Source organism: Scomber scombrus, chromosome 2, assembly GCF_963691925.1.
Source record: "Scomber scombrus chromosome 2, fScoSco1.1, whole genome shotgun sequence".
In the NCBI taxonomy this organism is placed as follows: Eukaryota; Metazoa; Chordata; class Actinopteri; order Scombriformes; family Scombridae; genus Scomber; species Scomber scombrus.
This window is the reverse complement of record NC_084971.1, coordinates 9210546-9227674: the sequence shown is the minus strand read 5'-3', so window position 1 is coordinate 9227674 and position 17129 is coordinate 9210546. Positions and strand designations below refer to the sequence as shown.

The following is a 17129-nucleotide window of genomic DNA, read 5'->3' as shown; positions in this document are numbered from 1 at the left end:
CACATTGTAAAATGTGTCCTTTCTTTCATGTCATGCACGTTAAATGTGTACCCCCTCCAGGCCAGTAGAGGTCGCTGCTCCTGGCTGTCTCCTCCCGGCCGTTGACAGCAGCTCAGCTGGTACGGAACCGGAGGCAGCGTGCTGTCGCTCGGCTCAACGACAGATCAGACAGTCGGCCAAAATGTTGAGAATTACGATCCGGGCAGACATGGGAGCCCTTTGGGTTTTATTCTGCATTATGTATTCTCAGTTCCTGGCCGTATCCTCGGATGACATAGTGGTGGCATGCGGAGGATTTGTCAAATCCGACGTTGAAATCAATTACTCGCTGATCGAGGTGAGAGTGCAAATATCCCGACTAGCCTGCTAGTAGCTAGCTAGCGGTTAGCCAGTTTATTGCAGTGCGCTAAAGGTTAAAAGGAGATTGGTGATGACAGTTTGAATGAAAAAATAACCGCAACAGGTTGTTTTTAACTCCCCGTTGGCTTTCTGTTGCTAGAAAATAATTCAATCGTTATTAAAGTAATGTAGCAGGAGTTCGGTGTTGACTCAAGCTACATGCTAGTTGGTAATTTAACTAGGGAGGATTTCTGTACACAGTAACATTTGACTAAAAGGCGTATATTTGCTATATTATATCAGTATATTTGTAATTTATATTAAACAGGACTGCTCTTTCCTAAACCTAAACCCTGTCAGCGTTGTTTAGGAAGAGGTTAGGTGCAAGCCCCCAGTCTTAATCCCTGCTCATTCACAGCCTCCATGGGATTAGCCATTTGGTCAGTTAGTGAAATTAAGTAAATCCCAGATAGACTTGTCTGTTTGGTGATGCAATTAACTCAGACAATTGGCCGTTAAACTTAATATCCACAAGGACTGCAGCATTAACACTTCAGTGCTGGTGATTATAAATATACCTAATTATCAGTTTGTCTCCTCTTTCATGCACAGATCAAACTGTACACCAAACAAGGCTCCTTGAAATATCAAACTGACTGTGCTCCAATCAATGGCTACTTCATGATCCCTCTATACGACAAGGTATTTAAAGCATTGATTTAGTAGTACTTTTAACACTTTATTCACAATTGAAATGTTAATATATACATTTGTGTCTTCTACACAGGGAGACTTTGTTTTGAAGATTGAGCCTCCCCTCGGGTGGAGCTTTGGTAAGAATGTCAGAGCTGTATCCTCACAGTCAACAAACGAAAAATTTCAATAGTTGTTATCTAGAAATGTGAATGAAAGTCTGCCATGTCTACATACTTTATCGTATGTTTCTGATTTGTCTTTCTTTCTCGATCTTTATATTTTCACCAGAGCCTACCAGTGTTGACCTCCATGTAGATGGAGTCAGTGACATCTGTACAAAAGAAGAAGACATCAACTTTGTTTTTACTGGCTTTTCTGTCTCAGGAACGGTGAGATTTGTTCAGAATTCCCTCCTCCGTTAATCACAACATTGCTCTTGTGGACTTGAAAAGCTCATCCGAACAAAAAGGAGATGAACAGATTTTTGATGGCAAAAACTGCCTGGTGAAGAAGTGGTCAAGTGTACAACCAAAAAGGTTAAAAACTGAAGAAAATATCCCTCAGCCTAATGTAATGATTTAATTTCCTGATGTTTGTTGTTCAGGTTCTGAGTAAAGGCCACCTCCTGGGCCCGGCAGGAGTGGAAGTCAAACTCAGCCGGGCGGGAACGGAAGAGAAACTCCAGAGTGTCGTCACACAGCCTGGAGGAAAGTAAGTAGCTTCAGCATGTCAGCTGAATAAAAAGGTTTTTTAAAAGTTTTCCCTGATGTAAACATCTGTCTTTAATTGTTTCAAATTTCAAATTTCAAAGCCTTTTCCTTTTGTGTGGTGTTCATAACACAGGTACACCTTCTTCAAAGTGCTCCCCGGAAATTATGACATCACAGCTTCCCATCCCTCTTGGAGTCTGGAGCAGGTTGGTAACTTCAGGTTTCATATTCAAGAGCTGTTATTGTCACATGCACATCAACACAGCAGGTGGCAACGATAGCTCCAACCAGTAATATAGATATTTACCACAAGTGCTGATTGGCACAGACATCAGCCATGCATTTTCTGTGAAACTTTAAAGGACTGGATTTTTGGAATTTGAAGCTTTGGTGTCTTCTTAATGGACAATTATGTATTTAAAAAAAGTTCCACCAGGTGACATTTAAGGAGAATATTTATTACCTCTGTATTTTAAGAGAAAATTTAAGTTTTACTTATTGGTAGTATAGTCAGAGATTTTCTTGATCCAGCATCTTGTGGTAATGAGAAGATAATTTATAAGACACCAATGCTCTTGTCACTTTGCTGTTATGGTGGAAGCCTAATATATAGTAGATAGTAGTAGTAGTAGACACTCATTTAGCTCAAATTATAAACAGAGAAAGCTAATATGATGAAAAAAGATTGATTTAACTTAGTCCACGCTGACAAAAACAGTGTCATGTTCCTTCAGATCAGCAGATTTATAACTTAAAGCAGCAGTCAAAATCTGAGTTTGACATACCAAATTATTGCCGTTTCCCATCTTAGCAATGTCATTAAAACAGTGGAGAGTGCATGACCCTGGGGGTTGCTGAGGTCTTTTTTAATTCTGTATTACTCAACTGTCCTAAAAACTTCAATATTCACTGAGTTGCTCAGCTGATAAGGCTCCTGTCAGGTTAGCAGGTTTCTAACTAATGTCTCTCTTTATGTGGCATCCTTTGCCGTCTTCCCACAGAGCACCACATCGGTGCACGTGTCCAACGCCAATGCCCCGGCTGCCGACCATCTGGTGGTCGGAGGCTACGACGTCTCGGGGGAGGTCCGCAGCGATGGAGAGCCCATGAAAGAGGTCACCTTCCTACTGTACTCCGCCTCAGTCAAGAAAGAGGTAAACCAACATTATTTAACAGTTTCATAAACAGGAGACCTAAACCAGATCATGATCACATGGCTACTTTCTGCTCCATTTATGTATGCGTTTATCGTGATTTCCAGGACGTCAGCGGCTGCAACACATCCCCAGTGGAGGGAGCAGATTCTGGGGACAGCTCATTGGTCTACCTGTGCAGTGCTCTGTCCAGGGAAGACGGAACCTTCCTCTTCTCCTCACTGGCCAGTGGCGAGTACACTGTGGTAAGTTCAAACCCAAAAAACCTTCTCATGTACATCAGTAGAATGATTTTCTTTAATTCTGCTTTTGTTGAACTCCTGTATCAGGTGCCGTTCTACAGGGGAGAAAGGATCACTTTCGACGTCGCTCCCTCTAGAATGAATTTCAAGGTGGAGCACAACAGTTTGAAGCTAGAGGTAAAGATTCAAATTGCATCTGTTTTTTTCAATATTTGTTTGAACATTTGTCATTATGTTTCAAATATGAAAACATAACACAGCACCCACATTTTGACATGTAATGCTGTTTCTGTTGCTCCTCGTTCAGCCCATCTTTCGCGTCATGGGCTTCTCCGTGACGGGCCGAGTTCTCAACAGTGTCGACGGCGAGGGTGTACCCGACGCCACGGTGTCCCTCAACAACCAGATGAAAGGTAGCCATTGTAGCTTTCTGTCAAGTGTCTTCAATAACAACCAGACTCTTGTGGTTCTCATTGTGTTCCCATTCTATACTCACAGTCATCAGCAAGGAGGATGGTTCCTTCCGGCTGGAGAATATGACAGCTGGCACCTACACCATCCGCGTCAATAAGGAGCTCATGTTCTTTGAGCCGATCACAGTAAAGATCGCCCCCAACACACCCCAGCTTCCTGACATCATCACAGCAGGGTACGTCTGGCCTGCTCACTTCCTGCTTTAGCTGCATCTATTTTGCCTTATTTAGTTTTTCTGGTTTGTTTTTAACATACTGAGATGCATCTTTCTCTTGTTGCTCTGGAGACGCATATTTTACATAATATAAATTCAAATTGTAAGGGAATTTTTGCTTTTTTCTACATTGATCTCTGGTTTTATGAAGTTCTTATTTTGCTCCCATACAGGTTCAGTGTTTGTGGTCAGATCTCCATCAGCCACCTGCCCGAAGGCATGAAGCAGCAAGGTCGCTACAAGGTTACTCTGACACACCAGGGCCAGGATAAGACCTCCGGCCGGACCGTCGACTCCGACCTCCAGGGAGCTTTCTGCTTTCAGGCCAAACCTGGAGACTACAGCGTCCAAGTAAGACTGCAGCAGCATCTAACATTTTCTAACTGTGATTTAAGTATTTTATAGTTTTGTCTGAATCAGGCTCTTATTGCATTTAAGGGACAATCCACCCTGAAATAGAAGTCATATACTGCATGTTATTAATTAAGAGACAGTCCAGAATCATTCTTTCCACAAGTTCTTAAGATAAGTTTGGATGTATTTATTTGTGCTCAGGTGTCTCTCCCTGATGTGGAGGTGAAAGCAGGTCTGGCTCTGCAGCCTCAAGCCCTGGAGGTCTCCCTTGTGGACCGGCCCCTCACAGACCTACTTTTCACACAGTTCATGGCCTCTGTCTCTGGGAAAGTCTACTGTTTAGGTGGGTAAAGGCTTTATAATTTAAACTCATATATGGCTCTATAATACAGATTGTATTTTTCTGAAATTACACAGAAACAAGGATTTTAGGTTAGGCTAGAAGGCTAAATCAGCTTCAGCTTGTAAACATATGACATGTTTGTGTGGATTATTGTTTTATTTTGACATAAATTGACCTCATGGCCTATGTTCGACCTCTTAGCATCCTGTGACGACCTGTCAGTAACGCTTCAACCTGTGAGTCGGCAAGGAGAGAGAAGAGCGGTGGCTCTTTCTGGCAGCGGCGACATCCTCAGCTTCTCTTTTGACAACGTTCTCCCAGGAAAATACAAAGGTCAGGAATCACCGCCTTCAACTAAAGCATTCTTTATTGCACTAGTAATGTTTCGGGTCGATTTTTAGAGCAATTCCAAAGTGAACGTGAGTTTTTTGCCAGCTGCGGAATTGTCTCATTCGTTTCTCGGAGCCTAAAGCGTGTATGTTTTGCCAAGAAGTCGTCAAGGCGAGCACAGTAATATAAACGGATTCCTTCATCCCGCGCGCTTTTCTAAATCTGTTCCGAAATCAAAGTAATTATTCGCTAATGATTGTGGGGGAATCAATTAGTAATTAGTGGCTGTAGGAAGCGCACATCATTCAGCCGCTGTTTCTGTACCTTCTGGCGCCGCATCTATCTCGCTCACTGTTGAATACACACAATCTGTTAGCTTGCCTGCGAGATAACTGCGCACACAGCATCTTTTAAGGGATGTTTACACAGCTTTGAATATTTGCCAGGCCAGAGTAATGCGAGAAGTTTACTTTCTTAAGCTTTTGTTGAAAGATCAGATCATTAAAAGATCCTTTGGAGAAAAGAAAAGGCCCGATCCTAACTGATCGTAGCATCTGATCATTTTCAATTCTAGGCGTCCGTGACACTGGCATCCATCTGTCGCTTTTTTCTGTTTTTCTGTGACTCTTTACGTTGAAATCTGTTAATTATGCATCATTTTCTCCCATTTTTAACATCCCTCAGTGAGCATGTCTCATGAGGAGTGGTGCTGGAAACACAAGTCCGTGGAAGTGGAGGTTCTGGATTCTGACGTCTTGGGTGTGGAGTTCAGACAGATCGGCTACATCCTGCGCTGCTCCCTCTCCCATGCCATCACTCTGGTCAGTAACCAGTAACTCACTCTGGTAGCTTTACCTGCCGTGTGTTGTAGCAGTTAAAGATCACTGAACGTGTGTTTCTGCGCAGGAGTTCTTCCAAAACGGCAGCAAACCTGAGAACGTCGGCGTGTACAACCTCTCTAAGGGAGTCAACCGCTTCTGCCTCTCCAAACCCGGTGAGGTTCATTCTCCTGACCTCTCATTAGCTAAACATAGTGTGAATTAACATAACCAGAAGACAAGAAATATCAGTGTACCAGCTGCTCCCTGGAGCATAGTTTGAGTAGTGTTTTTGAGCAAAGAGGTCTGTGTCAAACTTACCTAATATAAAACTGGAGCAAAGTAATTAATCAACTAAAAATGGCTTGTCCAGGTGTTTACAAAGTCACCCCTCGCTCCTGCCACCAGTTCGAGCAGGACTTCTACACCTACGATACGTAAGTATGAACTAATCAGTCTCTGTGTCCATTTATCTCTGGGATTAAAGAGTGTTCTCCCGTTTAAACCTGCAGTGCGGATTTTTCACATAATGAATTTTTTACATAAATGAACCTCCGTTGCATTCGAGCTCCTGCCCAACGAGAAGAGAGGAGAGAAAAGTCCCGCACTCCCGCTTTAAACAGTTCATTGGTTCCAGCTAGATGATTAAGCCAAGTGATGGTTGTTACTCTGTGTCCGACAGCTCAGCCCCCAGTATCCTGACTCTCACTGCAGTGCGGCATCACATGACCGGCCTCATCACCACCGACAAGATCCTAGACGTCACAGTCACCATCAAGTAAGACTCATTACGGCTGGGCCAAGCGTCACTTTCAGAAACCCTCTTCAGACTGATTTAATATAAGCTGCTGTGCGTCAGACTGTGAATGTCCCGCTTTCTCTTCCCCCTCCTCTCCACTCTCCCCTTTTTTAATCAGATCGTCCATCGAGAGCGAGCCGGCGCTGGTGCTGGGCCCTCTTCGGAGCCAGGAGGAGCAGAGACTAGAGCAGCAGCTGCAAGAGATTCAACTGCGCCGTCAAGAACGGGAGCGCCGTGCCGCTGAAGAGGAGGGTGGTGCCAGAGACGATAGCCCTCCTATCCAAGAGAAGGCTGACGAACTGACAGGACCCTTCCATTATGAGTTCTCCTACTGGGCCAGGTTAGTTGGCACAGGATGTAACAAATCACCATCGCAATCTTCTATAAACGTCAGTTCACTCTGGAATGTGCCTCTTGTTTATAATAATGTATATAAATATTGGTTCAACTTATAACATTGCAAAGTGGGAAGAGCTGTTGGTTCCCTAAGTATTTGAGTTCCTATTTCAAGGTTCTGTCTTTTTTAAATGACACACACAATGCTCTACAAAACAGTCTCCCAGATGTAATAATTCCATAGTGTTCTGTTCGTCATCAGTTTAATCATTTAATCTTCAGGGGAAGTCTTGTCCTTTCATCCATTTAGCATTGAGGATGGCTCTAAATACCATAACGCCCATGAGCCTTGGCAGCGGTTGCTATGGAGAAGTCAGCGAAAGGCACAAATAAGAGAAGTAGTAAATCCAGAGTTTCGACATCTTGGTCGCATATACATCCGTAATTGTCTCAGACTGGAGGTCAATTCATTTAAGCTGCAGGTGTTCATTTAGACTTAAGCTTCTGCACGTCTTAGCCACACACATTACAGAATTTTAAGCCTAAACTTCTCTATTCATGTTTTTATCTTTTTAGTTTTTCTCCATAAAAAGAAAAAAGAAATGAACTGAACATCCTTTTTTTATATTGATGAATCAAATGCGAGAGTTTCAAGCCCATCCAAGCTTTAAAAGAGCTCCATCTGTGAGTCACGTAACATTATCTATGGAGGAAATGAGCAGGACTTTTACTTCTTGGAAGACTGGATGCTCGAACTAACTTCTCCCACTTTGCAAGTCTTTTATTAGTGGCTGATTGACATCCATAATTATAACCGCAAAGTCATCGTTGAGCCTTGACCACATGTAATAATGCAGAGAGTTAATATTTACCGTATGACTGAACAGGGCTGGAGAGAAGATCACTGTGACTCCGTCCTCCAAGGAGCTGCTGTTCTATCCACCTGAAGTAGAGGCCACCATCACTGGAGGTAAGTTTCTTCACACACACACACACACACACACACACACACACACACACACACACACACACACACACACACACACACACACACACACACACACACACACACACACACAGAGCTTTAAAAGTGTGATTAAAATTTGACCCCCCAACTAATGAAAAAAGGATCAAGTGAAATAATAAAATCACCTGAGCTTTGTAGCATGCAGTAGCAGCAGGTTATTTAAAAGCTTGTAATTAAACTCTCCCTCTCAACAGAGTCCTGTCCAGGTCGTCTGGTGGACATCTCAGGGCGTGCAGGTCTCTTCCTGGAGGGCAAGGTGTCACCAGAGCTACAGGGAGTGGAGATTTCCATCACTGAGAAAGGAGCTGCTGCACCACTCATCACTGTGGCCACTAATGAGATGGGGGCATACAGGTATGAGAACCCAAAAAGTATATTCCAGGCACAGTTTTTCTCTGTGTATTTGTCATAGGTTTGGGTTATGTTAAAAGAAAACAAGAGTAAGATTTTGCTAAAAATGTATCTACTTAGCAGTTCATCAATGTAATTAGGAGCTTGTCCACTAATAGATTCTCTGCAGCAGAGTGTGTATACAGTCTGTTTAAAATGACTCATGTAAACACATGTAAAGGCCACACATGCATGCTCCAGGGCTGAGAGCTTACATGTAAAACTTCATCAGCTTCAAACCAAATTGAAACATGACTTGTACTGATTGTTAAATCTGCCTCACTTGCTCTGCTACACATATGGTTTTAGATGCAGATGAGCGGCTAGTCGAGAGGAGTTTTTAGCCATGCTAGCAGTGTGTCTTTAAGGTTGCTGATCCCTAGCCATCAGATGGATTGCCATGAAAGTTGGCACAGACATTCATAGTTCCCAGAGGATAACTGCTAATGACTTCTGCGATCCCCTGACTTTTCCAAGTGCCACCAGCAGGTCAAAATTGTCCATTATAAAGAAAGAATTGTAAAGATATATCTCTGCATCTAATTGATAGATTGGCAAAAAACCCTACACAGACATTTATGGTCCTCGAAAAATGAAACCTAATCTTTTTGTGAGGTTGACATTTCTTTTTTAAGTGAAGCCACTCAACAAAAATGGGATGGATTGTCATGGAATTTGGTACACACGTTCAAGATAAATTGTAATGACTTTGACATTCAGCACCATCACCAAGTCAAATGTTTAATTTAACTGGTTTATGACTAAATACCTGCAAAACTAATGACTTTCCTATGAGTCTCACCTGTTTAGTGCTAATTAGAAAATGTTTGCATGCTGCTAATACGTGTTCGTAAGATGTAACATGGTAAACATAACCTGTTAAACATTAGCATTAAACTCAAAACTCGGCTGTGTCTAAGTGCAGCCTCATAGAGGTGCTAGTGTTGAGCGACATTTTAAAACGTACTAAAAAAAGAAAGAATTGGGCAGCTGTAGCTCAGAAGTTGGAGCAGTTCTACTAATCAGAAGGTCTGTGGTTAGATCTCCAGCTCCCTGTTAGAAACATTGTAAAAAGTGTTTTGGATAAGAAGGGCTGTATCGCTCCAGATAATGATACATTCATACAGCGATGGCAGCCTCTGCCACCTCTGCCATCAGTCTATGAATGTGAGTGTGCTAAAGTGTGAATGTAACCATGTAGTGTAAAGTGCTTTGAGTGCTCAGACGACTAGGCTGTATATAAATGCACTCCATTTATCATCTCTAAATAACATGACAAAAACAAATACATCTCGATGTTGCTGCTGTGTTTGAGAATACATGTCTTAATTGTTTTAAGTCAGTTTAACAAACCTGACAGCTCTAATACTGTTAATACAGGCACAGTGTTTAGATGTCAAAATGAATCAGCGGGTTAGTTTTCCTTCACTGCACTTTGTGTAGAAGATACTCCAAAGTAGCTTTTGGTTGTCAACTGCTGCCTTCAGCCCTGACTAAAAACAAGCTCATAAAAAGTGCAGTAATTCCCTTTTTATGATGTATTTTCCTGATGTTTTCTGGGTTTCGCAGATTATATTCTTCAATTTGAAAATGATTTGTAATTTCAGTTGGATGAAATCATCTGTCAATATCATAAATGTCTTTTTGTATTGTAAATGGATTTGTAATGTAATGGTGCATCATGAAGACACGCAGCACTAACCACCTTATTTCTCCTTTCGTTCATCCAGCGTGGGTCCACTCCACAGCGACCGGCAGTACGACATCAGTGCCAGCAAAGAAGGTTTTGTTCTGAGTCCTGTGGAAGGATCCCAGGGAGATTTCAAGGCGTTCGCTCTGGCTGGTGTCACCTTCAAGGTACATGTGACCATCCTCACTGGCTTACATATCATACCATGCCACTAATCGCCAGCTTTTACATCCCTATTTGCACCATTTAGCCGATGCTTTCATCCAGCACACCTTACAATTCCAGTTCTTTGTTCACATTTACTCCTCTCACTAATTATGTGGTTTAATGTGAATATGAAATGACATGATGAAAAGCCCTTGTTAGTTCTCGCTGCATGTTTTCACAAAATATAATTAAAAGTAAAGATAACTGATGATAGTTGAATCCGTTTTCTGCTTTGCCGTGCTGTCAGCGAGTTGCCTTTGTACTGGCTTTGTTAAAAAGGTCTGCAATTATCTGCAGCTTCCATGAGATCCTGGCACAAACGATCAGTGTTCATTTCCCTTTCAGACTGTGTGATAAATTGCTTTGAAATGTCCCGTACAGGGTTTATACAATGTACGCTGCCCTTGTTTTATCCTTCTTTTGTAAATCCTCTCTGAAACAGACCATCGCAGACACACAGCTCACCTGTCAGCCCGATTTAAACCTTCAATTTTACAATTCGGCTCTCGCAGGTTTAAACCATGATTTGGCAATTTCATGATTTTCAACAGTTCTTCGCACCAGTTTGGCTGCATTACAATGATCATTTAGTCCACATGACCTTTCACAGTGAAAATATTGAAGTTAAATATCTCACACCCCAGTCCAACTACAGTCTTTTCAGATATGTTCAATTTTAGTCACTAAAATGTCTCCTCTTGTAGGCAAGGCAGCTTTATTTGTATATCACATTTAATACACTGGGGCAATTCAAACTGAGATACAAAAGATGAAATACTTAACAGAGAAAGCAGTGCGGTTCAAATTAAGTGAAATAGATAAAAGAACACAACAGATACTCCCACTTTTAGATGCACATTGTGAGTGAACCCATATGTAGTGCAGTATTCATCAATTTTGTCATTTTATATGATCATATTGATAACCTGTGCTCTTTCTCTCTTTCCATCTGTACTGTAGATCAAATCAGAGGATGGTAACCCGCTCTCAGGAGTCCTTCTGTCTCTGAGTGGAGGACAGTTCCGCTCCAACCTGTTGACTCAGGACACTGGCCTGCTCACCTTCAATAACCTGGTAGGAATCCTTGTAAAATCAGTCCTCCAAGTATACAAACAAGTAGTTGAAAAAAGAGCTAATAGTAGAAATGCTCTGTTTTTAATGTATATATTTTTTCTACTATTGCTGTTCTTCTTCTCAGAGTCCCGGTCAGTACTACTTCAAGCCCATGATGAAGGAGTTCCGCTTTGAGCCGGCATCTCAAATGATCACAGTGGACGAGGGTCAAAACCTCAGTATCGATATAACTGGCATTAAGACTGCATACAGGTACCTCTACACTTGATTGTATATTTACCTGCTTGTTGATCATGTTCGTTGGATCCAGAAACATCCATTGTACACACGTCTAATCAGTTTCACTGTTTTTTGTGCTTTTTCCTTTAGCTGCTACGGAGCCGTACTGTCTCTGAGTGGGGATGCAGAGAGGGACACGGCGGTGGAAGCGGTGGGTCAGGGAGAGTGTAGCCTCTACAGCGAGGACACTATCACTGATGAGGAGGGCCGCTTCAGACTCAGGGGTCTGCTGGTGAGGACGGAATGACATGTTAAAATCAAACTGGAGGGTTTCAAACTTAAAAATCAACTGACTGGCAGTATTACAGCTCTGAGTCTAATCAGAGCTACACTTGTATCTTCTTAGCATTTTCACTGTGTCATTATGTTTCCTTGCAGCCGGGTTGCAAGTACCTGATTCAGCTCCGAGCTGAAGGCAACGACCACATAGAGAGAGCCCTACCACAGCACAGAGCTATAGAGGTAAGCAGCAAATTTATTACATACTCACATATTTCTCATGATCTACACCAAATTTCCAGATGTGCAAAATGTACTAAATGAATCTTGTTGTGAGCAGCAGTTGCGATGAGTTCAGGAAGATCAGGAATTAATTTTAAACACATTAAAAAGTCATTCCAGTTCAACATTTAACAAACTTTCAATGTCACAGTATCTGTAAAGTTTCCTTTATGCTCTGCATTGCAGCGGCATCGCCATGAAAATTAGATAGCAGGGTATGGAAAACTTTGTAATTGAATTGTTCAAATAACTGTGGGAACCCTGTGATTATGACTTATCTGCAGCCTTATCAAATGGGGGCCTCACTATACACAGAACAAAAGCACCGATAATCCCATTGCGGGTTTAAAACCTCTTGGTTCATAATTTTGCCACGTCTGAAAAGTGCAGGCCCCCTAATCTCTTTTGCGAGGCTGGAAATGCCTTAATTCCACTTAATTCTCTGTTATTATCTCACCGTGTGACTTGTTCAAAGCTTTATCCACATCTCACATTTGGTATTTTTCTTTAGGGGTCCAACACTCCATCTGTACATTAAGCTCTGTGTTTACCTTCTTATTCAGGTCGGCAGTAATGACATTGTAGGGGTCAACATCATCGCCTTCAGGCAAATCAATCAGTTCGACCTCAGTGGAAACGTCATCACGTCCCCTGAGCACCTCTCAACACTATCGGTAAGGACTGCTCGGCTTATGTTATCCCTGCTTTTTGGATCCTTTTTATTGAACTTCTATAAAACTTGTATAAACTTTTAACTACTTTTTCCTCCTTTTCTCTGTCTAGGTGAAGCTGTATAAGAGTGACAATCTGGACAACCCAATCAACAGTGCTTCTCTTGGACAGTCCCTCTTCTTCCACTTCCCTCCTCTGGAAAAAGATGGAGAGGTATCAGCTTGAAATTCTGCCTTTAAGTCTTAATGGATGTTAGGAAGTTTAAACTATTTTAAAACCCTTTTGACGTAGTCCTTTTCCAGTTAGCCTGTGTTCTAAATGTATTGAACCTTTGTGACCTAACCATGGCCCAGGATGTCCAGTTGTTCCATGTGCAGTTATCTCTCTTTTCTCTATTTCTTTTTCCAGGGCTACGTGCTGATGCTTTACTCCACGCTGTCCCGTTCGCAGTATGATTTCACTCTGCCTCAGGTCTCCTTCACCTCCACCGGTTACCACAAGCACATCACACTTACCTTCAACCCCTCCGTAAGATACTTATGCTCTTTTTAAAACCAAGATTACAAATTACAAAGAAAAATAGGAAATGTGACTATTTTTTAAATCAAAATAGTTTTAAATAAGCTGTTTCTGTTTAAATTGTCTAAACTAAGTGTTTGTGTGTATTTGTGTGCTTCCCCACAGCGTAAAGTGCCTGACCAGGACATTGCCCAGGGCTCATACATAGCTCTGCCCCTCACTCTGCTGCTCCTGTTAGCAGCATACAACCATGAAAAGGTACATAAGCAGCTCCACCTGCTCTGGACAATATGTTCAAAGAGCTTTCCTTGTTCAGCTGCTGAATTTCTAAATCTTCTAAATAAGTGCTTATTCATTCCATTCATTCCTATTCAAATTTTTTCTGGGTGGATGGTTTCAGTATCTCAATTAAGAAACTGTTAATCCAAGAAGCATTTATTTAATGCCTTTTTTCAAATGTTTTTTCCAGGTCATCCCTCTGCTGTTACAGATCGTGAATCGTATCCAGGGTGTGAGGAGCATGGCCCAAGCCAGCGGGGACAGCGCTAGCCTGGATGAAGCCAAACGCCAGGCCAAGAGACAGAAGTCAAGACGTACTTGAGGACAAAACCCCACGGATCACATGGTGCACCTCAGACCACGCCTTTGTACACTAAATATCACACTAGCACCCGTGATCTCAGCCTCAGAGAGACTGTGTGTTAGCTCATGCTGTAGATGCTGGTTCACTAGATTAACCGTCAGTGTCTTTAGCTAACGATGGGTGCTAGTGAACCATTTAGCTTGCCAAGGTGCGATTTGAAAAAGCGCCCCAAAAGTGAAGCCCAAGTCATACCACTCAGCACGCATTACCACCACCTCATCAGCCATTCAGATTTCACTGGACTGATAGCTGACATTTTACAAGTTTTTCTTCTGTTTCTTTTTTTTTTTTGTTTAAAACTTTATTTTCCAGAGCACTCAATGTCAAAAGAAAATATTTGTGATAGAATGAGCCATTTTTATACCTTTGTAATTTATCTAGGTCAACTTAAACCTTATGTTGTGAAAGCACTTGAATGCTTTGGATATCTGTCCCGAGTTTTAAGGACTGTAGATAACCATGTGTCTTGCCTACCAGCATTGGGGTCAGCTCAGTCACTTCAAACAATATGCAAAGGGAAGTATCTTCAGAATAAGGCTGGAATTTGATCTAATTGGATCTTTTGATCTTTTAAATTTATAGATGAAACTGATTTGATATTAAATTAACTCCAAACTGAACTGACCCCGATAATTCCATCACAAACTGGAGATATTGTAAATTCTAACTATGACTGAACGAGGTTGAAAGATTAATAACAGCTTAATACCATTGTCAGTCATGTCATATCAATTCAATGTAAAACACCCAAGAGTTACCGTAATGCACTCCACTTCTGATGGTATTTTATAAGCGAGATACAAAATCGACTTTATGACAGTTTCTCCATTAGCTCAGGAAAGTGATGGCAGATAGGGTGCTGGAAATTTCGGTTTGAATACTGTGTGGAGATTTTTTTTGTTTTGTTTTTTCTTTTTTGGGGTGGGGGGGGTGGACAGGGGTAGGAAGTAGGGAGCTAAAACGATAGTTGATTAATTTATTAACATATGTCTAATCAGATGTGAATGATAACCCAGTGAGTATGCTGGGAAATGTCTTTCAGAAGTGTGGTTGTTTTTCTGAATGATATTCTGTCAGTATATGTGTGTGACAAGCTATTTTTAATGAGCAACATTAAAGTTAAGAAGAAAATCAATGAAAAATATCTACAGAGGATCTATCACGACCTTGAGTTTAACTTGGAAAGATAAGGCAGAATTGTAATTTCATGAGCTCAGTGTCTTAACTTTGAGCTGCGTAATGCACTGTGAAAACTATGGACCCCAATTATTTGTTCTGTATTTAATTCATCTGCTCGCAGTTGTGGCTGACTTTCATTGAAAGATGAAAAGGCCACAGACTATTTACTGAGTTGAAAGATATTCCAATTATTCCAAATTTAGGGGGAGTTGATTAGTTTGTTTGGGGTGGGAGTTTCAGGATGAGGGAGGTGGGGTGTATTTGTCATTTGGTCAGAATTTGTTAATTTTTGAGATAATGAATAAAGTTGGACTGGAAAGAAAATTAATTTGACTCTTTTATGGTTTTGCCTCTAGGGGGCAATGCAATGTTAGACATGAATGTCTTCATGAGGTTGGCAGGAATTGTTGATATCCTCCTTTTAGGTGTTAAAGTACCAAACTACATACTGGGCTATATTAGGTTTGTATAAAAAATGTGGACCACTCTCAGAAAATCCATAAGTATCAGACTGACTCATCTCATTATTCCTTGTCTTCTCCTGAGCAGCACGTGGTATAAAATGCTTCAGGGTACATCAGGACAAGCTGATGTTATAAGAGAAGTTAAAATGCTCTAATAGCACAGCTGTCTTTAAGGGGCCACTTTGCTCATTTTCAGCCTGTATCCCTTTCCCTGGTGTGGAAAGGAAGTGTAAATAAGAAACAAAAATTCCCTCTGCACTCTGTCTTGAGAGCTTTGCCCCACTGCCTCACTCTGCTGTCCACTGGATAATGGAAGTGTCAGACAACAGACTTCTAAGATCTTAATGAAATAAGAATAGAAATTGTCCAGAGGAGGCCTTCCAAAAATCAAGTCAGCTGTGCTGGAAGAAAAAGTGCTAGACACTATCAGATAAATAGAACCTTTGTACAAAAACAGCTTATGTAAAAAAAAAACATGTTTTTATCTCCTGATTTGATTTGATTGGCAGATAATAATATACTAGTCACACTATCTATTACCAATTTGACCACAGCAAATTACATTGCAGTCTGACACAAATTTGATGTTAGGATGTTAGAGCATGGTTGTGTCATAAGGCGGTCAGAGCTAATACTAGGTATTGACAATTGAATAGTTCTCAACATGGGTATAGTAATGTTGGTACACTATATTTTGCTTTTTAAAGATACAACAGACCCTTTTCACAGCAGACATTTTGACATAAAGCAGGAAGAGCACAGATGGAACTAATTACAAAAATATGGCACTTGGCAGCATGATTAATGTGTTACTGTGTTAGCCTATTGGCAAAGTTTACAGGGACATTTGAATTTAAGGGATACATCTTATATGTTATCAGCCACATCTGCGACTGTGTTGCTCTTATTCTATGTCAAAATGTCTGCTGTGAATTATTTCTGACCACTAGGGGGAAAACCACACAGAAAGGCAAAAAGCAGCATTTGAGTGCAAGACAAATTTCCCTACGGAGACAAAGTATATGGTATCGTAGAAAGGGTGACCACTTGAGGCTGACTACAAAACCAATCCCTATAGAACCTCTGATTAAAATGCCCAACTTAACAGCAGAAATAAACAAGTCCCATTCATGACAACTGTCCAGTAGAGGGGAGCAAACGCTCATGAAAATTAGCATTACCATTATCACAGTTAGCTATAGAGTTTAAATGCACCATGCTAACCAAGCTGGCATCTAGCATTAGGGTCAACTCAACCATCTCATTCACCCTCTCATATATGGTCACTTCTGGCTCCAAAAGTCCAAGATGTCAACAGTCAAAATCCAAACTCGAGGCTTCAAAATGGGAGGGAACAAACAAGTGGGTTACATTATGGTCACTACATGTATTATTTTTTTACAGTCTGTGATCCAGACAGACAGAGAGCAACACAAGTGTACCATTAGAGTTGTGTTTCAGAACAAGAACTCTCAATAGAAATATCTAGTTAATGTTTGACTTTGTTAATCGTCCAATCATTTACTCCCTCTCTCTATCATTTTGTGCTAGCACATTGGCACTGCACTCAGCTTGTCTGAACTTCTATGATTTTTTATTTTTTTGATAAGGATGGAGTTGGGATTTGAGAGCAATGAGAGCCAGACTATATGCTAGAGCCAAATACCAAAACAAT

At 41.3% G+C, this 17129-nt stretch overlaps 1 protein-coding gene across 1 annotated transcript; it reads left to right on the top strand.

The window, feature by feature from the left end:
- Positions 1 to 142: 142 nt before the first annotated feature.
- nomo (nodal modulator) lies at positions 143 to 15308 on the top strand. Its single transcript, XM_062441403.1, has 31 exons — positions 143 to 337; positions 952 to 1041; positions 1127 to 1172; positions 1324 to 1424; positions 1640 to 1746; positions 1879 to 1951; positions 2747 to 2899; positions 3007 to 3144; positions 3229 to 3318; positions 3449 to 3554; positions 3640 to 3790; positions 4003 to 4180; positions 4385 to 4526; positions 4728 to 4859; positions 5541 to 5677; positions 5763 to 5850; positions 6048 to 6111; positions 6357 to 6452; positions 6592 to 6813; positions 7697 to 7779; positions 8031 to 8190; positions 9957 to 10083; positions 11084 to 11197; positions 11322 to 11449; positions 11567 to 11708; positions 11855 to 11938; positions 12541 to 12651; positions 12761 to 12862; positions 13058 to 13177; positions 13334 to 13426; positions 13638 to 15308. Exons 1-31 carry the CDS (start codon positions 182 to 184, stop codon positions 13767 to 13769), a joined length of 3666 nt encoding a protein of 1221 aa, XP_062297387.1. The 5' UTR covers positions 143 to 181; the 3' UTR covers positions 13770 to 15308.
- The last annotated feature ends 1821 nt before the right edge of the window (positions 15309 to 17129 follow it).